This window comes from Oncorhynchus gorbuscha, linkage group LG04 (genome assembly GCF_021184085.1).
Source record: "Oncorhynchus gorbuscha isolate QuinsamMale2020 ecotype Even-year linkage group LG04, OgorEven_v1.0, whole genome shotgun sequence".
In the NCBI taxonomy this organism is placed as follows: domain Eukaryota; kingdom Metazoa; phylum Chordata; class Actinopteri; order Salmoniformes; family Salmonidae; genus Oncorhynchus; species Oncorhynchus gorbuscha.
This window is the reverse complement of record NC_060176.1, coordinates 15,157,838-15,183,357: the sequence shown is the minus strand read 5'-3', so window position 1 is coordinate 15,183,357 and position 25,520 is coordinate 15,157,838. Positions and strand designations below refer to the sequence as shown.

Below are 25,520 nucleotides of genomic sequence, written 5' to 3'. Positions count from 1 at the left end.
AGATGATTGTGGACTTCAGGAAACAGCAGAGGGAACTCCCCCCTATCCACATCGATGGAACAGTAGTGGAGAGGGTAGCTAGTTTTAAGTTCCTCGGCATACACATCACAGACAAACTGAGTTGGTCCACTCACACTGACAGCGTCGTGAAGAAGGCGCAGCTGAGCCTATTCAACCTCAGGAGGCTGAAGAAATTTGGCTTGTCACTGGGGGCACTCACAAACTTCTGCAGATGCACAATCGAGAGCATCCTGGCCGGCTGTATCACCGCCTGGTACGGCAACTGCTCCGCCCTCAACCGTAGGGCTCTCAACCGAGCCACTGCCTGTTCACCCCGCTGTCGTCCAGAGGGCGAGGTCAGTACAGGTGCATCAAAGCTGGGACCGAGAGACTGAAAAACAGCTTCTATCTCAAGGCCATCAGACTGTTAAACAGCCACCACTAACATTGAGTGGCTGCTGCCAACACACTGTCATTGACACTGACCCAACTCCAGCCATTTTAATAATGGGAATTGATGGGAAATGATGTAAATATATTACTGGCCACTTTAAACAATGCTACCTTATATAATGTTACTTACCCTACATTATTCATCTCATATGCATGTGTATATGCTGTGCTCTGCATCATCGACTGCATCCTTGTGTGGTACATGTATCACTAGCCACTTTAACTATGCCACTTTGTTTACATTGTCTACACACTCATCTCATATGTATATACTGTACTCGATACCATCTACTGTATGCTGCTCTGTACCATCACTCATTCATATATCCTTATGTACATATTCCTTATCCCCTTACACTGTGTATAAGACAGTAGTTTTGGAATTGTTAGTTAGATTACTTGTTGGTTATCACTGCATTGTCGGAACTAGAAGCACAAGCATTTCGCTACACTCGCATTAACATCTGCTAACCATGTGTATGTGACAAATACAATTTGATTTGATTTGATGGTTGCCATGGTGCCCAGACTGTCCTGGATCTTCCTTCTCTCTTGTGTTTGCCATGATTCCCTCTCCCTGCGCTCCCCCTCTGGACCCGCTGTCCCCCACGCCTCCGCACACGCCCTTCATACCGCAACCACATGACAATCATACAGCATCCAAGGACCAACATCACAGACCACACAATGACTCAAGCATAAGTATGACATGTATGGGCAAACAAGAGACAAATTGGTAATGCACCTGTCCTTTGGGAACACAGGTCGGTCATCCAGGTATGTGAGCTGTTTGAGATGTATGATCATAGTCTTCCTGTAGTATGGGATTTTCTTCATCACTTCATTTCCCATCAGGTTCAGCATGCGCTGAGGAGGAGGGAACAACAAGGGTGTATTCACACACACACACACACTTGGGTATATTATCAGCATGAAGCAAGAGTATTTGCATTTTATAGTCAGTGTGTCATGCGCATGGGCATACTAATGAATAAAGATGATATGATCTCTATTGCATACAGTACTGTTAATCTGTGTGAGCCTGTTATGAGCATGTCTTCTCTCCAGTTCAGGCATTCTCTCCAGCACAGTGAGGATGTCTGGGTCATCCAGCAGGTTGTTGGACATGTCCAGTACACTGAGGGAGAGGCACTGACTCAGATGCTCCACGTCTCCCACTGTCTGCAGCTTATTATGGGCTATCTGCAAGGTGCCCAGATCAGGCAGGCAGGCTGGGAAAATACTCACAAAACAAATAGATGGAGTCACACACACACACACACACACACACACACACACACACACACACACACACACACACACACACACACACACACACACACACACACACACACACACACACACACACACACACACACACACACACACACACACACAGAGAGAGATGGGTGCGGTACGTAGAGTGAGGACAGACTCACCAATGTTTTCGATGGTGCATATGTAGTTGTTGCAGACATTGAGGGTGCAGAGCTTGCTGAGTAGTTCTAAGTTCTCCAGATTGTGTATGAGGTTGGTGGAGGAGGCTGGTGGAGGAAGAGGCAGCGTAGGTCCGTTTGGGCCTGCAGGTTCTGGATGCGCTGCAGTCCGTTGCACTCCAGCCAGAGACACTTCAGCCCTGTGTACTCCTCCAGATTCTCTATGGTGGAGAAGCCTAAGAGGGGAAAACATCAAATAAATAACATAAGAATACTAAAAGAACTCTAACAGTGCAGTTGTATTCCACCTACAATTCTATATAGACCACACAAAGCTTATGATTTTAATTTCTATAAATTATTCATGCAACAATATATCTAACCCGTCCATAAACAACAACAATTTCAGACACACCTTTGAAGTGCAAATACAGTGTGTCATTCAATCGAGGTGTCATGTAGAGTTTATTTTGCTTGCAGTGGTCCTTCAGAAATGTCTTTGTCATTCTGAGGAACATAAAGCATCACTAGTTAGAATGCTAGACAGAATGAACAATAATGTTAGAAGACTACTGACAGGCAATTCCTAGCTTTTAAGATTACCTTGGACCCGAGTCCTTTTCCTCTTGTTGTTGGGCTTGTCGACTTCTGTATGCGAGGACACACAAGTGAGATAGGAGGATAACTTTAGACATGGCTAGACTCATGCGATTATTTAACATGTTGCCATGTGCTGACTATTATGCTAAATTATAGTGAACTGTCTAACCTAGTTTACTGGAAGTTGCAGAAATATTGCTGAACGCGATGTCAACATATCCAGCTTGCAGGGTCATACTGGACTCCTCACCACTTTCTTCTTCCACCTCACCGGATTCGAGGGGTTCAGGATGCATCGGCGATAGTTAAGTGATTACTACTTCTATATACACTATTCACTTGTTTAGTTAACAGTTTCTGTTAACGTATTAGCCAGTTGTAATAACCTGTCATAAACTCCCTGTCAGCTTTTTTCAGGTAAAGCTTTGTGTTTCCATAGCAACGGTGAACTATCAAACGACGACCGCCATTCTCTCAAGATTGGTTGTGCAAGCCAGAGTCATATTTCATTTAAACTTTATTTTATCAGGGAGTCATATTGAGACCAATGTCTATTTTACAGATGAGTCTTGATTTACATAAATTAAAAAGGAAATACATAATTTAAAAACTAAGAAATTCGTCAGTATTAATGTGCGGATTCGATGACGCTAAACCGCGGGGCACCGTGGTATGGCCCGTTACGTCATCGGACGAAATCGGGGAGGAGCACGCTTCTCAAATCGAACAGTAATCTGTGCCGCTCTGTCATTTTGTCAACCCATGCAGCATGGTGCATCGTCCAGAAACATACAACATATATTTTTCATCAAATAAATTTTAGAATTTTCTAACTATTTTTTATTGGGAAGGCAGATAAACTGTTATAATAAAAAGCAATCCCTTAAGCATGGGGAAACACAGAATACTAGTAATTATTACACATGCTTAAAACCTTGTGACTTGGGGGCAGTATTTTCATTTTTGAAAAAATAACGTTCTATTTTGTCAGGACAAGATGCTAGAATATGCATATAATTGACAGTTTAGGATAGAAAACACTAAAGTTTCCAAAACTGTAAAAATATTGTCTGTGAGTATAACAGAACTGATGTTGCAGGCGAAAGCCTGAGAAAAATCCAATCCAGTAGTGCCTCATGTTTTGAAAGCGCTGCGTTCCAATGCGTCCCTATTGAGCAGTGAATTGGCTAGCAACCAGATTACTTTTTCTCCGTATTCCCCAAGGTGTTTACAGCATTGTGATGTAGTTTTACGCATTTATGTTGAACACCCGTAAGCGGCTGCAAGTGGTCACCTGATGCTCCCAGAGTGATTCTCGCATAAAATACAGGTAGCCATTATTCCAAATCGGTCCTACTGAAAAACTAATTGTCCCGGTGGATATATTATCGAATAGATATTTGAAAAACACCTTGAGGATTGATTATAAACATCGTTTGCCATGTTTCTGTCGATATTATGGAGCTAAATTTGGAATCTTTTTCGGTGTTTTTCGTGACTGCAATTTCCGGGCGATTTCTCAGCCAAATGTGAAGAACAAACGAGCTATTTCGCCTACAAAAATAATATTTTTGGAAAAAAGGAACATTGGCTATCTAACTGGGAGTCTCGTGAGTGAAAACATCTGAAGCGCATCAAAGGTAAACGCTTTAATTTGATTGCTTTTCTGATTTCCGTGACCAAGTTACCTGCTGCTAGCTGGATAAAATGCTATGCTAGGCTATCGATAAACTTACACCAATGCTTGTCTAGCTTTGGCTGTAAAGCATATTTTGAAAATCTGAGATGACAGGGTGATTAACAAAAGGCTAAACTGTGTCAATATATTTCACTTGTGATTTTCATGAATAGGAATATTTTCTAGGAATATTTATGTCTGTTGCGTTATGCTACTTAGTGTCAGTCGATGATTACGCTCCCTCATGCGGGATGGGGAGTCACTAGAGGTTTAATTAAGTCACTTTTGTTTGGAGCCGAATTCGCCATGGACTTTAAACAGGGCGCCTGGCTCACGACCAGCCGACGCAAAACACTTTTACATGGGGGTCCGGTCCCGGGCAGGATTAATCTAACCCCCTCTATGGCTCTGATATAAACTATTGTATCTGAGCTGTCTTTACGCTTAAACATTTTCATTGGTCAAAAGGACTAACATTCAATCTATTTTTCCCGGAGCTAAAAATATGAATATTTACACAAGCATACAGCGATTCCAAAATAAAACGTGATGTAATCAATGTAGCCTATTCTGAATAATACAAGTATTGTCGACCACAAAAAGGCAGAGATCCTATACATCCATGTTTATTTCTAGTTACGTATATCTATGCACTTATTTGAACTAACTCTTACAGTAGGCCTATGTGTAGCAGTATAACTTTAGTCCGTTCCTCGCCCCTACCCGGGCTCGAACCAGGGACCCTCTGCACACAGACAACAGTCACCCTCGTAGCATCGTCACCCATCGCTCCACAAAAACCTCTGCCCTTGCAGAGCAAGGGGAACAACTACTTCAAGGTCTCAAAACGAGTGACGTCACCGATTGAAACGCTATCAGCGCGCACCCCACTAACTAGCTAGCCATTTCACATCGGTTACATATACAAGGATACGATGGTTGCATCATCCATTGTTGGACTTCTGAATTAATGAAATGTAACCATTGATTATTTTTTTATTTAATGTATTTTTATTTCACCTTTATTTAACCAGGTAGGCCAGTTGAGAACAAGTTCTCATTTACAACTGCGGCCTGGCCAAGATAAAGCAAAGCAGTGCGACAAAAACAACAACACAGAGTTACACAAACAAACGTACAGTCAATAACACAATAGAAAAAATCTATGTACAGTGTGTGCAAATGTAGAAGAGTAGGGAGGTAAAGGCAATAAATAGGCCATGGAGGCGAAATAGTTACAATTTAGCATTAACACTGGAGTGATAGATGTGCCGATGCTGATGTGCAAGTAGAAATACTGGGGTGCAAAAGAGCAAGAGGAAAAATAAAAATATGGGGATGGGGTAGTTGGGTGTGTTATTTACAGATTGTCTGTGTACAGGTACAGTAAGCTGCTCTGACAGCTAATGCCTAAAGTTAGAGAGGGAGATAAGACCCCAGCTTCAGTGATTTCTGAAATTCGTTCCAGTCATTGGCAGCAGAGAACTGGAAGGAAAGGCGGCTAAAGGAAGTGTTGGCTTTGGGGATGACCAGTGCAATATACCTGCTGGAGCGAGTGCTACAGGTGGGTGTTGCTATGGTGACCAGTGAGCTGAGATAAGGCGGGGCTTTACCTAGCATAGACTTATAGATGACCTAGGGCCAGTGAGTTTGGCGACGAATATGTAGTGATGGCCAGCCAACGAGAGCATAAAGGTCGCAGTGTTGGGTAGTATATGGGGTGTTGCTGACAAAACGAATGGCACTGTGATAGCAAACTGGATGTAGTCGGAGTAGAGTGTTGGAGGCTATTTTGTAAATGACATCGCCAAAGTCAAGGATCGGTAGGATAGTCAGTTTTACGAGGGTATGTTTGGCAGCCTGAGTGAAGGAGGCTTTGTTGCGAAATAGAAAGCCGATTCTAGATTTAATTTTGGATTGGAGATGCTTAATGTGAGTCTGGAAGGAGAGTTTACAGTCTAACCAGACACCAGGTATTTGTAGTTGATCCTCATATTCTAAGTCAGAACCGTCCAGAGTAGTGATGCTAGTCGGGCGGGACGGTGCGAGCAGCAATCGGTTGAAGAGCATGCACTTAGTTTTACTTGCATTTAAAAGCAGCTGGAGTGTGTTGTATGGCATTGAGGCTAGTTTGGAGGTTTCTTAAAACAGTGTCCAAAGAAGGGCCAGATGTATACAGAATGGTGTCGTCTGCGTAGAGGTGGATCAGAGAATCACCACCAGCAAGAGCAACATCACTGATGTATAAAGAGAAAAGAATCTGCCCGAGAATTGGACCCTGTGGCACCCCCATAGAGACTGCCAGAGGTCTGGACAACAGGCCCTCCGATTTGACACACTGAACTCTATCTGAGAAGTAGTTGGTGAACCAGGCGAGACAGACATTTGAGAAGCCACGGCTATTGAGTCTGCCAATAAGAATGCGGTGAATGACAAGAGTCGAAAGCCTTGGACAGGTCGATGAAGACGGCTGCACAGTACTGTCTTTTATCGATGGCGGTTATGATATTGTTTAGGACCTTGAGCGTGGCTGAGGTGCACCCATGACCAGCTAGGAAACCAGATTGCATTCTTGAAGAAGATAACTTAGGAATGCTGCATGAATTTAGTTCAACTGTCATACTCCATCAAAACCCAAAATGCAAGCTTGTTTCAATCCAATGTTTGTAAACAAAGGAAATGTAAACAAACACGATATAGCCTAAAAACATGTTTAGAACTATAATGTTGACATCATGGATGCTCAGTCCTCGATTCCATAGCTCTGTCTATGAATGTGACAGTGGTTACCTTTCTCCAGCCCTATCCCACAGCTTTTTACTAAAATAGGGGTGGGGATGACGGTTTGTTATTGTTTGAACTGCTGATTGCCTCTTTAAAGGTTCAATATGCAGAAATCGCTCTGCCATTTGCTTGTTGCTAAAATTCTAATAGTTTGCTTAATTGAGGACAAGCTGTATAGTGTAAAGAATCATTGTACTGTCTAAACTGACGTGGTCTTCCTGTCTGGGTTGGCTCCCCCCCCCTGGGGTTGTGCCGTGGCGGAGTTCTTTGTGGGCTATACTCGGCCTTGTCTCAGGAGGGTAAGTTGGTGGTTGAAGATGTCCCTCTAGTGGTGTGGGGGCTGTGCTTTGGCAAAGTGGGTGGGGTTATCTCCTGCCTGTTTGGCCCTGTCTGGAGGTATCATCGGATGGGGCCACAGTGTGTCCTGACCCCTCCTGTCTCAGCCTCCAGTATTTATGCTGCAGTAGCTTATGTGTCGGGGGACTAGGGTCAGTCTGTTATATCTGGAGTATTTCTCCTGTCTTATCCGGTGTCCTGTGTGAATTTAATTATGCTCTCTCTAATTCTCTCTTTCTCTCTCGTAGGACCTGAGCCCTAGGACCATGCCTCAGGACTACCTGGCATGATGACTCCTTGTTGTCCCCAGTCCACCTGGACATGCTGCTGCTCCAGTTTCAACTGTTCTGCATGCGGCTATGGAACCCTGACCTGTTCACCGTGATTGCTATTATTTGACCATGCTGGTCATTTATGAACATCTTGGCCATGTTCTGTTATAATCTCCACCCGGCACAACCAGAAGAGGACTGGCTACCCCTCATAGCCTTGTTCCTCTCTAGGTTTTGGCCTTTCTAGTTAGTTTTTCCTAGCCACTGTGCTTCTACACCTGCATTGCTTGCTCTTTCGTGTTTTAGGCTGGGTTTCTGTACAGCACTTTGATATATCAGCTGATGTAAGAAGGGCTACATAAATAAATGTGATTTGATTTAAACTACATTTATTGTAGGCTAAGATAGAGTCAGCAGGAACACAACATTTGTAACAGAATCAACTCAACTTTTTTTTTTACAACTGACGTCATTAGCTACATAGTGAGAGTCGTGTGAACCTTTTCAATTGAGAGGTCTATTTGAAAAGCTTAGCTTTCTATGAAGACACCTATATCAAGGCATCCACGCTAGTGCAGTGACATGAGCAAGACAGAAGGGGGCAACACAAGCATGTGGGCACGAAGCTTCCCGCAAAGGGAGCTTGTCGCAGTGTACGGTTCCTTTTATTTCCAGCACATGTTACCAAAGGTAAATCAAATGCATTGCTATGAAACATAAAATATCCGCCTAGGCCTACATAATTGCACCACATTGTATTATTCTCATCTGATATGAGTTGCAGTAAACATGGGAAAGTCAGTGCCTTAGCCAATAGATTTAAATATTTACCAAATAAAGAAAAAAATAATGGACACAATAAAAGTACATAACAATAACGAGGCTTTATACAGGGGTACCGGTACCGAGTCAATGTGTCTGGGTACAGGTTAGTCGAAGTAATTTCTACATGTAGGTAGTCCGGGTGACCAATTGATTAATTGTTCAGCAGTCTTACAGTCTATAACTTGGGTGACTGGAGTCTTTGACAATTTTTTGGGCCTTCCTCTGACATCGCCTAGTATATAGGTCCTGGATGGGAGGAAGCTTGGGCCCAGTGATATATTTGGCCATACACACTACTAGAGGTCGACCGATTAATCGGAATGGCCATTTAATTAGAGCCGATTTTAAGTTTTCACAACCATGACCATGAATCATGACCAGCCTTTCAAAGCACTTCATGGCTACCGAGTGCTACGTGGCGGTAGTCATCTAGGGAGATTACATCCGGGGCAGGTCTGGTTTTGAATCAGTACTCCTGTAGTAAAGCTATATGGCACTACTTCCTCTAAAATATGCTTCCAGGGACACTACTACCTCCAAAGATGGTATTAGCCAACTGTTAATCACAGGTTTTTTGTGTACCCAAAGTGAGGAGCAAGGAAGGGTTTATAATGAAGTGTTCCATCTCAGGGAGGGGTATGAGCCCAAAGTGTCACATGATGACAAGGCTGTGAACCTTACACATAACATTAATAAGGAGGTAAGTACTTACAAAGCTTCTTCTCTGGGCCATAATCTTTCTGAAGATGTCGCTTCATTTTTGCCGGTCCACTTAGAACTCTTACTGACTGTTATTGATGTCAATGATTGATTAAGCATTTTGTCCTGCTGTATCAGGAAAGGGGTAGGCGGGTGCCTGTCTTCTCATCGTCTATGTATGGCTGGCATGTAGACAATCCCCTGGAGGCTCCCGACAAGAAGAACACACCGTGCAGATGGTGAACAAGGGGTTCTCCGATCCCGAGGGACCTGCCTCCCATTGGAGACAGAAATGGAAGAGTTGAATGAAAAATTCAAACCTTAATAAAAGATGCAAAGTGAAACTTTATGCACTGTAGGATATGAACTCATAGATAGATCAGATGAGCATATTCTACCCTTAGTTGGCCTCTGTGTAGTCAGAGTCAACCAGAATTCTAGACGAATGTCGCTAGTATCATTTTTACGCACATGCACCTTTATGTACCGCGCTCCTCTGTTCCTATACTTGCCACTGCCTGTCACCGTTCTTCATATAACTGGACAATGAGCTGATAACCACAAAACAGGCACCCGATACAATTGCAATCAGTCGATATAATCGACAAATATCATTAGAAATCAAGCGATATGAATCAGAGTGGGGCACGGTTCCCCACACTGATTACCGCCTACTCGGAAATTACGATATGAAACGTTGATTTGAACCTTCTGACCAACTAGTGGGTCAATGGCGCCCCACCGTCTGATTCATATCGCTTGATTTCTGATGATTGTTCTCGATTATATCGACTGATTGGTTCTGTATGGGGTGAAACAGGACATATTATCCCATTGAACACACACTAGTTGAATCAACGCTGGTTCCATGTCATTTCAAGCAAATTACGTTTAACAAACGAGAAATTTTTGTTGAATTTAAGTATGTACCCAGTGGAATTGCAGTGTCCCAGTCACACACACAATTATATACACACACAGTAACGGTCGCAGCCTGGTGTCATATTTGTCACCTCAGAGTGAAATGCATTGGCTATTTTATGAGTCCACCTCGGATTCTCTTGTGTAATCATGGCGACCACCAAGGGTAGGCCTATATATACAGTATATGTAGCACAAATGTATGAACGCTTACTTTTTCTTTCTGAAGCCATAACGCTGAGGACTCGATGGGACTGGAAACTTCAGCGACATTTCATTTAAATGAATACCCTCACACTATTGCTATTTGAGGCACAAGGCGGGCTTGAAGGTAGAAGCGCTTTGGAGCGCAACGGTAACATCTGCCATCCCGACTCCAGGAAACTGTACTGCAAAGACGGACAAGGGCGGTGACCTGTGTGGCCAAACATGGAATAACTTGCCAGTGAGAGTATTAGCCTGTTGGCGAGATCTTTGTCGCACGTGGATCCCCCACGGCTCGGTTCGTTCGGTGCCATCTTCATCATACTCAAATCTGCCCTAGGCGCGGGACTGCTTAACTTCCCGTGGGCTTTCGAGAAGGCGGGAGGAGTCAATAAAGCCATCAGCGTTGAAATGGTGAGCGCAATCAAACATCGATAACCAAAATAGTGGGATTGTTCTAAAAAAAAAATAAAAGAGTAAAGTAATAAAACAGAAAAACATTTTTTTGGTCCACACAATCAAGAAATGTGCTGTAACTTGGTGTCAATTCAATCAAACATACACGATGGGAAATCTGTGGAAGTCATAGCACCCTTGCAACTTGTTGCACCCTTCATTAAAGTCAGAATTAGTTTACTTCATCCTGTTAATACTTAAATGTTCTCATATTCGTTTGTGTGTGTGTGTCACAGTGGCGAACTGGCCATCTGGCATATTGAGCAAATGCCAGATAATCTTGTCAATTTTAGCCCAGTGGGCCTTTTTTACAAAATTATCATCATTAACTGGCTAATAATGGGTGCCTCGGAAAAAAATAGGCTGGTGTGGAGGCCTCAAGGGGAAAAAAATGGTTAGAGCATGGTTAGAGCGTTGGACTAGTAACCAAAAGGTTGCAAGATTGAATCCCCGAGCTGACAAGGTAAAAATCAGTCGTTTTGCCTCTGAACAAGGCAGTTAACCCATTGTTCATAGACCGTCATTGAAAATAAGAATTTATTCTTAACTGACTTGCCTAGTTAAATACAGGTTAAAAAAAATAAATGCCAGGACTGATTTCTGGTCCTAGTCTGCCCCTGTGTGTGTTTGCCTGTGTGAGGCTGCATACACCCATGGCCTAGGCCTGCTTTGTTGAATTTCCTCTCCTTGGTGTGAATGAGATGCATCTTTTCACAGGCTAACTCTAATGAAGGGCTCATGGGCCAGGAGTTGGGCAGGCACCTATGCATGTATACTGTAATAGCAGCAGTACCCACCACGAAGGCCTGCTTGTGTGCTTGTGTGCATATGTGCTTGTATGTGTGCTTCTTTCTGGATGTGTCTGATGGATGAATGATTTACTCCATCAGGGCTATGACACACTATTAGTCTAGTTGTTTCCATCTCACTGTATCATTGATGGGGAACATGGTTTGCATTTGTACCTGTTTCCTCCAGCATCTCCACAAGGTCCTTTACTGTTGTTCTGGAATTGATTTGCACTTTTTGCACCAAAGTACGTTAATCTCTATGAGACAGAATGCCTCTCCTTCCTGAACGGTAGGACGGCTGCGTGGTCCCATGGTGTTTATACTTGCGTACAATTGTTTGTACAGATGGAAGTGGTACCTTCAAGCGTTTAGAAATTGCTCCCAAGGATGAACCAGACTTGTGGAGGACAACAATTTTTTCTGAGGTCTTGACTGATTTCTTTTGATTTTCCCATGATGTCAAGCCAAAAGGCACTTGAAGGTAGGCCTTGAAATACATCCACAGGGCCTCCCGGGTGGCGCAGTGGTTAAGGGTGCTGTACTGCAGCGCCCAAACGACCACCACTCATCACTGTCAAATGCTCCCTAAAACACTTTTACATTTACATTTACATTTAAGTCATTTAGCAGACGCTCTTATCCAGAGCGACTTACAAATTGGTGCAATCACCTTATGACATCCAGTGGGACAGTCACTTAACAATAGTGCATCTAAAACTTAGGGGGGGGGTGGGGTGAGAGGGATTACTTAACCTATCCTAGGTATTCCTTAAAGAGGTGGGGTTTCAGGTGTCTCCGGAAGGTGGTGATTGACTCCGCTGTCCTGGCGTCGTGAGGGAGTTTGTTCCACCATTGGGGGGGCCAGGGCAGCGAACAGTTTTGACTGGGCTGAGCGGGAGCTGTACTTCCTCAGTGGTAGGGAGGCGAGCAGGCCAGAGGTGGATGAACGCAGTGCCCTTGTTTGGGTGTAGGGCCTGATCAGAGCCTGGAGGTACTGAGGTGCCGTTCCCCTCACAGCTCCGTAGGCAAGCACCATGGTCTTGTAGCGGATGCGAGCTTCAACTGGAAGCCAGTGGAGAGAACGGAGGAGCGGGGTGACGTGAGAGAACTTGGGAAGGTTGAACACCAGACGGGCTGCGGCGTTCTGGATGAGTTGAAGGGGTTTAATGGCACAGGCAGGGAGCCCAGCCAACAGCGAGTTGCAGTAATCCAGACGGGAGATGACAAGTGCCTGGATTAGGACCTGCGCCGCTTCCTGTGTGAGGCAGGGTCGTACTCTGCGGATGTTGTAGAGCATGAACCTACAGGAACGGGCCACCGCCTTGATGTTAGTTGAGAACGACAGGGTGTTGTCCAGGATCACGCCAAGGTTCTTGGCGCTCTGGGAGGAGGACACAATGGAGTTGTCAACCGTGATGGCGAGATCATGGAACGGGCAGTCCTTCCCCGGGAGGAAGAGCAGCTCCGTCTTGCCGAGGTTCAGCTTGAGGTGGTGATCCGTCATCCACACTGATATGTCTGCCAGACATGCAGAGATGCGATTCGCCACCTGGTCATCAGAAGGAGGAAAGGAGAAGATTAATTGTGTGTCGTCTGCATAGCAATGATAAGAGAGACCATGTGAGGTTATGACAGAGCCAAGTGACTTGGTGTATAGCGAGAATAGGAGAGGGCCAAGAACAGAGCCCTGGGGGACACCAGTGGTGAGAGCGCGTGGTGAGGAGACAGATTCTCGCCACGCCACCTGGTAGGAGCGACCTGTCAGGTAGGACGCAATCCAAGCGTGGGCCGCGCCGGAGATGCCCAACTCGGAGAGGGTGGAGAGGAGGATCTGATGGTTCACAGTATCGAAGGCAGCCGATAGATCTAGAAGGATGAGAGCAGAGGAGAGAGAGTTAGCTTTAGCAGTGCGGAGCGCCTCCGTGATACAGAGGAGAGCAGTCTCAGTTGAGTGACTAGTCTTGAAACCTGACTGATTTGGATCAAGAAGGTCATTCAGAGAGAGATAGCGGGAGAGCTGGCCAAGGACGGCACGTTCAAGAGTTTTGGAGAGAAAAGAAAGAAGGGATACTGGTCTGTAATTGTTGACATCGGAGGGATCGAGTGTAGGTTTTTTCAGAAGGGGTGCAACTCTCGCTCTCTTGAAGACGGAAGGGACGTAGCCAACGGTCAGGGATGAGTTGATGAGCGAGGTGAGGTAAGGGAGAAGGTCTCCGGAAATGGTCTGGAGAAGAGAGGAGGGGATAGGGTCGAGCGGGCAGGTTGTTGGGCGGCCGGCCGTCACAAGACGCGAGATTTCATCTGGAGAGAGAGGGGAGAAAGAGGTCAGAGCACAGGGTAGGGCAGTGTGAGCAGAACCAGCGGTGTCGTTTGACTTAGCAAACGAGGATCGGATGTCGTCGACCTTCTTTTCAAAATGGTTGACGAAGTCATCTGCAGAGAGGGAGGAGGGGGGGGAGGGGGCGGAGGATTCAGGAGGGAGGAGAAGGTGGCAAAGAGCTTCCTAGGGTTGGAGGCAGAAGCTTGGAATTTAGCGTGGTAGAAAGTGGCTTTAGCAGCAGAGACAGAGGAGGAAAATGTAGAGAGGAGGGAGTGAAAGGATGCCAGGTCCGCAGGGAGGCGAGTTTTCCTCCATTTCCGCTCGGCTGCCCGGAGCCCTGTTCTGTGAGCTCGCAATGAGTCATCGAGCCACGGAGCGGGAGGGGAGGACCGAGCCGGCCTGGAGGATAGGGGACATAGAGAGTCAAAGGATGCAGAGAGGGAGGAGAGGAGGGTTGAGGAGGCAGAATCAGGAGATAGGTGGGAGAAGGTTTGAGCGGAGGGAAGAGATGATAGGATGGAAGAGGAGAGAGTAGCGGGGGAGAGAGAGCGAAGGTTGGGACGGCGCGATACCATCCGAGTAGGGGCAGTGTGGGAGGTGTTGGATGAGAGCGAGAGGGAAAAGGATACAAGGCAGTGGTCGGAGACTTGGAGGGGAGTTGCAATGAGGTTAGTGGAAGAACAGCATCTAGTAAAGATGAGGTCGAGCGTATTGCCTGCCTTGTGAGTAGGGGGGAAGGTGAGAGGGTGAGGTCAAAAGAGGAGAGGAGTGGAAAGAAGGAGGCAGAGAGGAAAGAGTCAAAGGTAGACGTGGGGAGGTTAAAGTCGCCCAGAACTGTGAGAGGTGAGCCGTCCTCAGGAAAGGAGCTTATCAAGGCATCAAGCTCATTGATGAACTCTCCGAGGGAACCTGGAGGGCGATAAATGATAAGGATGTTAAGCTTGAAAGGGCTAGTAACTGTGACAGCATGGAATTCAAAGGAGGCGATAGACAGATGGGTAAGGGGAGAAAGAGAGAATGACCACTTGGGAGAGATGAGGATCCCGGTGCCACCACCCCGCTGACCAGACGCTCTCGGGGTGTGCGAGAACACGTGGGCGGACGAAGAGAGAGCAGTAGGAGTAGCAGTGTTGTCTGTGGTGATCCATGTTTCCGTCAGGGCCAAGAAGTCGAGGGACTGGAGGGAGGCATGGGCTGAGATGAACTCTGCCTTGTTGGCCGCAGATTGGCAGTTCCAGAGGCTACCGGAGACCTGGAACTCCACGTGGGTCGTGCGCGCTGGGACCACCAGAGTAGGGTGGCCGCGGCCACGCGGTGAGGAGCGTTTGTATGGTCTGTGCAGAGAGGAGAGAACAGGGATAAACCGACACATAGTTGACAGGCTACAGAAGAGGCTACGCTAATGCAAAGGAGATTGGAATGACAAGTGGACTACACGTCTCGAATGTTCAGAAAGTTAAGCTACGTAGCAAGAATCTTATTGACTAAAATGATTAAAATGATACAGTACTGCTGAAGTAGGCCAGCTGGCAGTGGGTGCGTTGTTGACACTACACTAATCAAGTCGTTCCGTTGAGTGTAATAGTTTCTGCAGTGTTGCTATTCGGGGGCTAGCAGGCTAGCTAGCAGTGTTGTTTACGTTACGTTGCGTTAAAAGAACGACAATAGATGGCTAGCGAACCTAGAAAATCGCTCTAGACTACACAATTATCTTTGATACAAAGACGGGTATGTAGCTAGCTAAGTAGCTAGCTACGATCAAACAAATCAAACCGTTGTACTGTAATGAAAATGAAGTGAAAATGTGATACAACCTGTGAATGCGACCGGGTAGTTGAGTTCTATACAGAAGACGTTGGCTAGCGTTGGCTAGCTGTTGGCTAGCTAGCAGAGTCACCTACGTTAAGGACGACAAATAGCTGGCTAGCTAACCTCGGTAAATTAAGCTTCTGTGAGCAGTCCTTTCTAATCGACCTGGCCCGGGTATCCTGGAAGGATATTGACCTCATCCCGTCAGTCGAGGATGCCTGGTCATTCTTTAAAAGTAATTTCCTCACCATTTTAGATAAGCATGCCCCATTCAAAAAATGCAGAACTAAGAACAGATATAGCCCTTGGTTCACTCCAGACCTGACTGCCCTTGACTAGCACAAAAACATCCTGTGGCGGACTGCCATAGCATCGAATAGTCCCCATGATATGCAACTGTTCAGGGAAGTCAGGAATCAATACACACAGTCAGTCAGGAAAGCAAAGGCAGGCTTTTTCCAGCAGAAATTCGCATCCTGTAGCTCTATCTCCACCCCGGTTTTGGGACACTGTAAAGTCCATGGAGAACAAGAGCACCTCCTGACAGCTGCCCACACTACACTGAGGCTAGGTAACACGGTCACCACTGATACATCCATGATAATACAAAATTTCAATCAGCATTTCTCAATGGCTGGCCATGCCTTCCCCCTGGCTACTCCAACCCCGGCCAACAACCCCCCCCCCAGCTACTCGCCCAAGCCTCCCCAGCTTCTCCTTCACCCATTTCCAGACAGCAGATGTTCTGAAAGGGCTGCAAAACCTGGACCAGTACAAATCAGCTGGGCTAGACAATCTGGACCCTCTCTTTCTAAAACTATCCTCCGCCATTGTTGCAACCCCTATTACCAGCCTGTTCAACCTCTCTTTCGTATCGTCTGAGATCCCTAAAGATTGGAAAGCTGCCGTGGTCATCCCCCTCTTCAAAGGGTGTGACACCCTAGACCCAAACTGTTACAGACCTATATCCATCCTGCCCTGCCTATCTAAAGTCTTCGAAAGCCAAGTTAATAACCAGATCACTGACCATTTTGAATCCCACCGTACCTTATCCGCTGTGCAATCCGGCTTCCAAGCCAGTCATGGGTGCACCTCAGCCACACTGAAGGTACTAAACGATATCATAACCGCCATCGATAAAAGACAGTACTGTGCAGCAGTCTTCATCGACCTGGCCAAGGCTTTCGACTCTGTCAATCACTGTAGACTCAATAGCCTTGGTGTTTCTGACGGCTGCCTCGCCTGGTTCACCAACTACTTTGCAGACAGAGTTCAGTGTGTCAAATCGGAGGGCATGTTGTCCGGACTTCTGGCAGTCTCTATGGGGGTACCATAGGGTTCAATTCTCGGGCCGACTCTTTTCTCTGTATATATCAATGATGTCGCCCTTGTTGCGGGAGATTCCCTGATCCACCTCTACGCAGACGACACCATTCTGTATACTTCTGGCTCTTCCTTGGACACTGTGCTAACTAACCTCCAAAATAGCTTCAATGCCACAAAACACTCCTTCCGTGGCCTCCAGCTGTTCTTAAACACTAGTAAAAACAAATCCATGTTTTTCAACCATTCACTGCCCGCACCCGCCCGCCCGACTAGCATCACCACCCTGGACGGTTCCGACCTAGAATATGTGGACAACTATAAATACCTAGGTGTCTGGCTAGACTGTAAACTCTCCTTCCAGGCTCATATTAAACATCTCCAATCCAAAATCAAATCTAGAATCGGCTTTCTATTTCGCAACAAAGCCTCCTTCACTCACGCCGCCAAACTAGGATAGTCAGTAAAACTGACTATCCTACCGATCCTCGACTTCGGCAATGTCATCTACAAAATAGCTTCCAACCCTCTACTCAATACCCTAGATGCAGTTGCACCCCTAAAAACTAAAAACATTTCTCATAAGAAACTAGCTCCCTGGTACACAGAAAATACCCGAGCTCTGAAGCAAGCTTCCAGAAAATTGGAACGGAAATGGCGCCACACCAAACTGGAAGTCTTCTGACTAGCTTGGAAAGACAGTACCGTGCAGTATCGAAGAGCCCTTACTGCTGCTCGATCATCCTATTTTTTCCAACTTAATTGAGGAAAATAAGAACAATTCGAAATTCCTTTTTGATACTGTCGCAAAGCTAACTAAAAAGCAGCATTCCCCAAGAGAGGTTGGCTTTCACTTCAGCAGTGATAAATTCATGAACTTCTTTGAGGAAAAGATCATGATTATTAGAAAGCAAATTACGGACTCCTCTTTAAATCTGCATATTCCTTCAAAGCTCAGTTGTCCTGAGTCTGCACAACTCTGCTAGGACCTAGGATCAAGAGAGACGCTCAAGTGTTTTAGTACTATATCTCTTGACACAATGATGAAAATAATCATGGCCTTTAAACCTTCAAGCTGCATACTGAACCCTATTCCAACTAAACTACTGAAAGAGCTATTTCCTGTGCTTGGCCCTCCTATGTTGAACATAATAAACGGCTCTCTATCCACTGGATGTGTACCAAACTTACTAAAAGTGGCAGTAATAAAGCCTCTCTTGAAAAAGCCAAACCTTGACCCAGAAAATATAAAAAACTATCGGCCTATATCGAATCTTCCATTCCTCTAATTTTTTTTAGAAAAGGCTGTTGCGCAGCAACTCACTGCCTTCCTGAAGACAAACAATGTATACGAAATGCTTCAGTCTCGTTTTAGACCCCATCATAGCACTGAGACTGCACTTGTGAAGGTGGTAAATTACCTTTTAATGGCATCAGACCGAGGCTCTGCATCTATCCTTGTGCTCCTAGACCTTAGTGCTGCTTTTGATACCATCGATCACCACAATTCTTTTGGAGAGATTGGAAACCCAAATTGGTCTACACGGACAAGTTCTGGCCTGGTTTAGATCTTATCTGTCGGAAAGATATCAGTTTGTCTCTGTGAATGGTTTGTCCTCTGACAAATCAACTGTAAATGTTGGTGTTCCTCAAGGTTCCGTTTTAGGACCGCTATTGTTTTCACTATATATTTTACCTCTTGGGGATGTCATTCGAAAACATAATGTTAACTTTCACTGCTCTGCGCATGACACACAGCTGTAGATTTCAATGAAACATGGTGAAGCCCCAAAATTGCCCTCGCCAGAAGCATGTGTTTCAGACATAAGGAAGTGGATGGCTGCAAACTTTCTACTTTTAAACTCGGACAAAACAGAGATGCTTGTTCTAGGTCCCAAGAAACAAAGAGATCTTCTGTTGAATCTGACAATTAATCTTAAAGGTTGTACAGTCGTCTCAAATAAAACTGTGAAGGACCTCTGCGTTACTCTGGACCCTGATCTCTCTTTTGAAGAACATATCAAGACTGTTTCAAGGACAGCTTTTTTCCATCTACGTAACATTGCAAAAATCAGAAACTTTCTGTCCAAAAATGATGCAGAAAAATGTATCCATGCTTTTGTCAATTCTAGGTTAGACTACTGCAATGCTCTACTTTCCGGCTACCCGGATAAAGCACTAAATATACTTCAATTAGTGCTAAATATGGCTGCTAGAATCCTGACTAGGACCCAAAAAATTGATCATATTACTCCAGTGCTAGCCTCCCTACACTGGCTTCTTGTCAAGGCAAGGGCTGATTTCAAGGTTTTACTGCTAACCTACAAAGCATTACATGGGCTTGCTCCTACCAATATTTCCAATTTGGTCCTGCCGTACATACTTACACGTACGCTACGGTCACAAGACGCATGCCTCCTAATTGTCCCTAGAATTTCTAAGCAAACAGCTGGATGCAGGGCTTTCTCCTATAGAGCTCAATTTTTATGGAATGGTCTGCCTACCCATGTGAGAGACGCAGACTCGGTCTCAACTCTTTACTGAAGACTCATCTCTTCAGTGGGTCATATGATTGAGTGTAGTCTGGCCCAGGAGTGTGAAGGTGAACGGAAAGGCTCTGGAGCAACGAACCGCCCTTGCTGTCTCTGCCTGGCCGGTTCCCCTCTTTCCACTGGGATTCTCTGCCTCTAACCCTATTACAGGGGCTGAGTCACTGGGCTCTTTCATACTGTCCCTAGGAGGGGTGCGTCACTTGAGTGGGTTGAGTCACTGATGTGATCTTCCTGTCTGGGTTGGCGCCCCCCCTTAGGTTGTGCCGTGGCGGAGATCTTTGTGGGCTATACTCAGCCTTGTCTCAGGATGGTAAGTTGGTGGTTGAAGATGTCCCTCTAGTGGTGTGGGGGCTGTGCTTTGGCGAAGTGGGTGGGGTTATATCCTTCCTGTTTGGCCCTGTCCGGGGGTGTCCTCGGATGGGGCCACAGTGTCTCCTGACCCCTCCTGTCTCATCCTCCAGTATGTATGCTGCAGTAGTTTATGTGTCGAGGGGTTAGGGTCAGTTTGTTATATCTGGAGTACTTCTTCTGTACTATCTGGTGTCCTGTGTGAATTTAAGTATGCTCTCTCTAATTCTCTCTTTCTTTCTCTCTCTCGGAGGACCTGAGCCCTAGGACCATGCCTCAGGACTACCTGACATGATGACTCCTTGCTGTCCCCAGTCCACCTGGCCATGCTGCTGCTCCAGTTTCAACTGTTCTGCCTTATTATTATTTGACCATGCTGGTCATTTATGAACATTTGAACATCATGGCCATGTTCTGTTATAATCCTAGATTTTGGCCTTTCTAGGGAGTTATTCCTAGCCACTGTGCTTCTACACCTGCATTGCTTGCTGTTTGAGGTTTTAGGCTGGGTTTCTGTACAGCACTTTGAGATATCAGCTGATGTACGAAGGGCTATATAAATACATTTGATTTGATACTCCGCAAACTGGATGGAGTCTATCACAGTGCCATCCGTTTTGTTACCAAATCAACTTATACCACTGCGACCTGTATGCTCTAGTCGGCTGGCCCTCGCTACATATTCGTCGCCAGACCCACTGGCTCCAGGTCATCTATAAGTCTATGCTAGGTTAAGCTCCGCCTTATCTCAGTTCACTGAGATAACAACACCCACCCGTAGCACACGTTCCAGCAGGTATATCTCACTGATCATCCCCAAAGCCAACACCCCTTTTAGCCGCCTTCCCTTCCAGTTCTAGGCTGCCAGTGACTGGAACGAATTGCAAAATCGCTGAAGTTGGAGACTTTTATTTCCCTCACCACTGCAGCTGTACATAGTTCATCTGTAAATAGCCCACCCAATCTACCTACCTCATCCCCATACTGTTTTTATTTTATTTACTTTTCTGCTCTTTTGCACACCAGTATCTCTACTTGCACATCATCATCTGCTCATTTATCACTCCAGTGTTAATCTGCTAAATTGTAATTATTCGCTCCTATGGGCTATTTATTGCCTACCTCCTCATGCCTTTTGCACACACTGTATATATACTTTCTTTTCTCTACTGTATCATTGGCATGTTTGTGTTATTGGCTTGTTTATTGTTTACTCCATGTGTAACTCTGTGTTGTTGTCTGTGTCACACTGCTTTGCTTTATCTTGGCCAGGTCGCAGTTGCAAATGAGAACTTGTTCTCAACTAGCCTACCTGGTTAAATAAAGGTGAAATAAAAAAAGATATAAAATAATTGGTGAAGTTGGATGGTTTTAGCGTTGAGCATGAATACCTCAAGGAAATAAGGATGGATTTAAGGATACAAGAAAGTATTCAAACAGGACCTGATGTCCAGCTGTTGTAGGAGCTATTGTGGGAGCTGTCAGGCAAGACAGGCTGTCAGCCATATCCCTTTCTCTGTTCTCAGGCATTTTTGGCTTCCTGACATTTGGCCGTACAGTGGCGGCTGATATTCTGATGTCATATCCTGGAAATTTAGTGGTCATGATCATTGCCAGACTGCTATTTGGAATATCAATCATCACCATCTATCCAATTAGATACTTCTGTTGGGAAGGTAGGGCCCCATTTGAACAGCACAAGCAGTTGTTTCTGTGTGTTACCATGTAACTGAGTCTGTGTGTAAATTTATGTTCATTGCACAGGTCTGTCATTCTGGACATGATGTTGCGAATTCGTCGCCATCAGCGCGGTGGGGTCACACACTCGTTTGAGAACTGCTGCAGAGTGATTCTGACTGTCATCTGGATTACAGTCACCCTCCTCATCGCCATGTTCGTCCCTGACATGAGTGAGGTTATCGGAGGAATCAGTGCTTTCTTTACCTTTCCTGGTATGAAACAAAGTGTGTGTGTAGGCATGTGTCTGAGGTTGTTTGTGACTCACAAGCGTTCCTGTGTTGAGTTGATCCTGTGTTTGTGTAAAACTTGTCAACTAACATTGAGATATGTGTTGCAGGGCTTTGCCTGGTTTTCACTATGTAGTCAGATTCTGTGTCGCCCAGAGTCAGGTGAGTTGAGTAGTTTGAAGTTATGAGATCACCTGTTGGTGTTGAATTTAATCACAAACTGCTCATTAAACACAAGTTAACTGATGGTTTGGTCCAATAAATTGCATAATATTGCGTTATTATTGTAAACATTCATGAATGTCCCTGATTGCACCCATTTCTTTCTCCATTATCTCTCTATCTCTTTCTCTCCCTGTCTGCAGGGTGGTGTGCACTGTGTGGGGTGTGATTACTGTAATTGTTGGCGCCTTCATTTTTGGACAGAGCACTACCATATGGAGATCGTCCACAGATCCATCAGAACCAACAAAATCACCAGCACTGTCATCTGTCATTATCAATATCATTACGATTGTATCCGGTTTCTGTTTGAGGTTAATCATGTTTTTAAAGTTGAGGTTTATGGGAGTCAGAAGTCTAGAATAAGATATTGATGTAGTGCTGCTATATCAACACTGCAGGTTTAAAAAAAAAAATTGACTAGGCAAATTCTTATTTTCAAGGACGGCCTAGGAACAGTAGGTTAACAGTCTGTTCAGGGGCAGGATGACAGATTTGTACCTTGTCAGCTCAGGGATTTGAACTTGCAACCATTTTGGTTACTCGTCCAATGCTCTACCCTGCCACCCCAAGTAAGGCACATAACCAACTTATATTTTATTTGCTTGTATCTCAAACGTATTCAGTATGGAGCATATATGACCCTTGTTTATCAGATTTGTTGTTTTCTGAAATAGTTTGAGATGTACTTCACTCATCCAAAAGCACAAAATAAATGTATCTATAGTATGTTTGGATGGGAAAGTTGATCTATGTATTTATGTATACATGGGCATGTATGTGCATTCATAAATTATTCTTCCTTTGTGGCCATCACAACGAATCACAACAGATATACAGCTACAGTCCAGTCAGCGTGCAGTGTGTCATGTTGCAGAGCTGTGGCAGGGGGCAGGGAGCAGTGTTTCATAGGGACAAAGGCAGGAAGACTGAATGAGTTCTTCTACAACGAGACATTGTAAATGAATGACAGAACATATAGAAACACTTACGTTTTCTGTCCCTTTGTACTGTATTTTTTTTGTTGTTGCACTGCTTCTCTTCTCTCCCACTCTCCCTCCCCACTGACCTCCCTCTATCCCAGCTGTGAGTACTGGTATATCAGTGATGGTGCGGTGTAGATCCTGACAGCGGAGATGCTGAATATGACTGTTTTAGTGTTAACCAACGTCAGACACAGGAGTTATAGCAGAGTGTGAAGCATGTCTGTGAGTCGGTGTGTGAATGAGTTATGTGATAGAGTGGGGAAATGAGGAATGTATTGTATCTATGCATAGAGAGACATAGGCCGAAACCACAGATCAGGCTGCTGACAACACACACGCACACAGCCTTTAAATCTTATACACATTCACTACAGTGTAACATCATTACATCTGCCTCCTAATTTTCCCTAGGCAAATTAAATTCCTTAAATTCAATAAAGTGGCACTATTTGAATACAATTTAATAATTACTGGATACTGTTATGTAAATGAAACAGGAAGACAATGGAACTGACCGTCAAGCATTTAATCAATGTGACAGTGGCAGCACAAGATCATGCACATGAACACACACTGCTCTGATAGCTCGCAAGCTGACGGTAGAATATGTTATTGATTACTATGGCTCAAATGGAAGGAGAGGAGATTGAAGTTTGTGCGTTTTCCCCCCAGATCTTTACTGGCAGGGAGTGACTGAGAGGGAAACACTGCTCAGATGATCAATCAGAAACACCTTTAATCCTCTTAGTCACACATCATTTGCTTTGTTATCTTGCTGTCAGACTGTGTGAGAATACTTGAAACGTGTGTGTCTACGTGGGTGTGGGTGTGTGTGGGGAAGTTTGTGTGATTTGAAGATTGTACGGGTGTTTCAAATATACAATTCTGTACCTAGTCGCTGACAGATTGCCCTGTGATCCAAGCACAAGCAGGCTATCATAACCTACACTGCATTGCTCTATACTGCCTGAGGTATCTAAAACACACATCAGAGCTCGAATGAAGTACATTTTCAAAACAAGACTGTACCGCAGATGAAGAGATTGATTATACAATAGAAGGCACCATCAAGGAGCAACTCTCTGCATATATTTCTAGGTGTTTTTTTTATTTTTGAAGGCTGTATGTTAATAGGTTAATTTAGAGAAAAAATGCCAACGCTGTAATCTGTGGCAGATATTGCAATTATCGTCTCACTGCTGCTCCGTCCATCATTGGTAATGAGAGGGATTGCTGTCCCTGCGGGAAGCTCATCAGTGTTTCTAGAAGAGTTATGGAATAACTGGAAGCTGGGATAACAGGAAGTAAACACAAAATACATAATCTACAGTATGTGCATGAAATACAGTGAGTTTACCAAACATTAGGAACACCTTCCTAATATTGAGATCCACCCCCCATCAGAACAGCCTCAATTCATCGAGGGGTGGACTCTAAAAGGTGTCGAAAGTGTGTCGGAATGTCCTTTGGTTGGTGCGTGAAAAACCCAGCAGTGTTGCAGTTCTTGACACAAAAGCCTGGCATCTACTACCATACCCTGTTCAAAGGCACTTAAATGGTTCACCCTTTGAATGGCCCCCAAACGCAATCCATGTTTCAATTGTCTCAAGACTTAGAAATCCTTCTTTAACCTGTCTCCTTCCCTTCATCTACACTGATTGAAGTGGATTTAGCAAGTGACATCAATAAGCGATCATAGCTTTCAGCTGGATTCACCTGGTCAGTCTATTTCATGTAGAGAGCCAGTGTTCCTAATGTTTTGTATACTCAGTGTACATGTATTCACAGCAGATGAATACATACAAGCACTCATATGCACAAACACACACACACAGCCTCCAGTACTTTCTGCATCCGAGCCAAAATTCTCACCTAATGGGGATGTGTGACACACACCAATAAGCCCAGCTGGGCCCCAACTACAGTACAGCACATTGCAGACATCACACACAACCAGTCTGTACTTACATTTACATTTACATTTAAGTCATTTAGCAGACGCTCTTATCCAGAGCGACTTACAAATTGGTGCATTCACCTTATGACATCCAGTGGGACAGTCACTTAACAATAGTGCATCTAAAACTTAGGGGGGGGGTGGGGTGAGAGGGATTACTTAACCTAACCCTACTTGAACTACTAAACAATATTGCAGTGTTTTCAACTGGCACCCCCCTCCATCATTCTCTCCCTCTATTTCTGCCTCTCTCAGGCTGTTATTCAGTAATTGAGTTGACAGTTAGAGGACACTTAAAGCTCGGTGCTTCCTAATCAGATGTAATCGGATGTTCACAATCATTTGGGGGAAAGAAAACTGCCGAGCAGATGGAACGTGTGTTTGTATCTTGCTGCCACTACATTACAATACACCATATATGCCTAGTGGTTAGAGCGTTGGACTAGTAACCGGAAGGTTGCGAGTTCAAACCCCCGAGCTGACAAGGTACAAATCTGTCGTTCTGCCCCTGAACAGGCAGTTAACACACTGTTCCAAGGCCGTCATTGAAAATAAGAATGTGTTGTTAACTGACTTGCCTG

At 44.9% G+C, this 25,520-nt stretch overlaps 1 protein-coding gene and 1 long non-coding RNA gene across 3 annotated transcripts; one reads left to right on the top strand and one right to left on the bottom strand.

The window, feature by feature from the left end:
* Window positions 1-848: 848 nt before the first annotated feature.
* Window positions 849-9,774, bottom strand: LOC124033714 (dynein axonemal assembly factor 1-like). 2 transcript variants are annotated; one of them, XR_006838440.1, is made up of 7 exons: window positions 9,561-9,774; window positions 9,097-9,353; window positions 2,493-2,537; window positions 2,305-2,396; window positions 1,893-2,125; window positions 1,474-1,656; window positions 849-1,320 (listed from the first exon to the last, which is right to left on the bottom strand). XR_006838440.1 is itself a non-coding variant. In XM_046345908.1 (6 exons), exons 2-5 carry the CDS (start codon window positions 9,201-9,203, stop codon window positions 1,959-1,961), a joined length of 411 nt encoding a protein of 136 aa, XP_046201864.1. In that variant the 5' UTR covers window positions 9,204-9,353; window positions 9,561-9,774; the 3' UTR covers window positions 849-1,656; window positions 1,893-1,958. The 2 variants fall into 2 exon arrangements, 1 of the variants encoding a protein (XP_046201864.1); XM_046345908.1 differs by having other exon boundaries at window positions 849-1,656.
* Window positions 9,775-10,243: 469 nt separating this feature from the next.
* LOC124033115 lies at window positions 10,244-22,646 on the top strand. Its single transcript, XR_006838317.1, has 5 exons — window positions 10,244-10,622; window positions 21,334-21,483; window positions 21,572-21,759; window positions 21,885-21,936; window positions 22,140-22,646. It is a non-coding gene; the product is annotated as an uncharacterized LOC124033115 (long non-coding RNA).
* The last annotated feature ends 2,874 nt before the right edge of the window (window positions 22,647-25,520 follow it).

Coding starts and splice junctions, on each gene's coding strand:
- LOC124033714 (XM_046345908.1), bottom strand. CDS start 9,203: ATGCTTAATCAATCATTGACATCAATAACAGTCAGTAAGAGTTCTAAG. Junction 2,538..9,096: donor TGGCCCAGAGAAGAAGCTTT/GTAAGTACTTAC, acceptor CCTCGCATACAG/AAGTCGACAAGCCCAACAAC. Junction 2,126..2,304: donor ACTGTATTTGCACTTCAAAG/GTGTGTCTGAAA, acceptor TTCCCCTCTTAG/GCTTCTCCACCATAGAGAAT.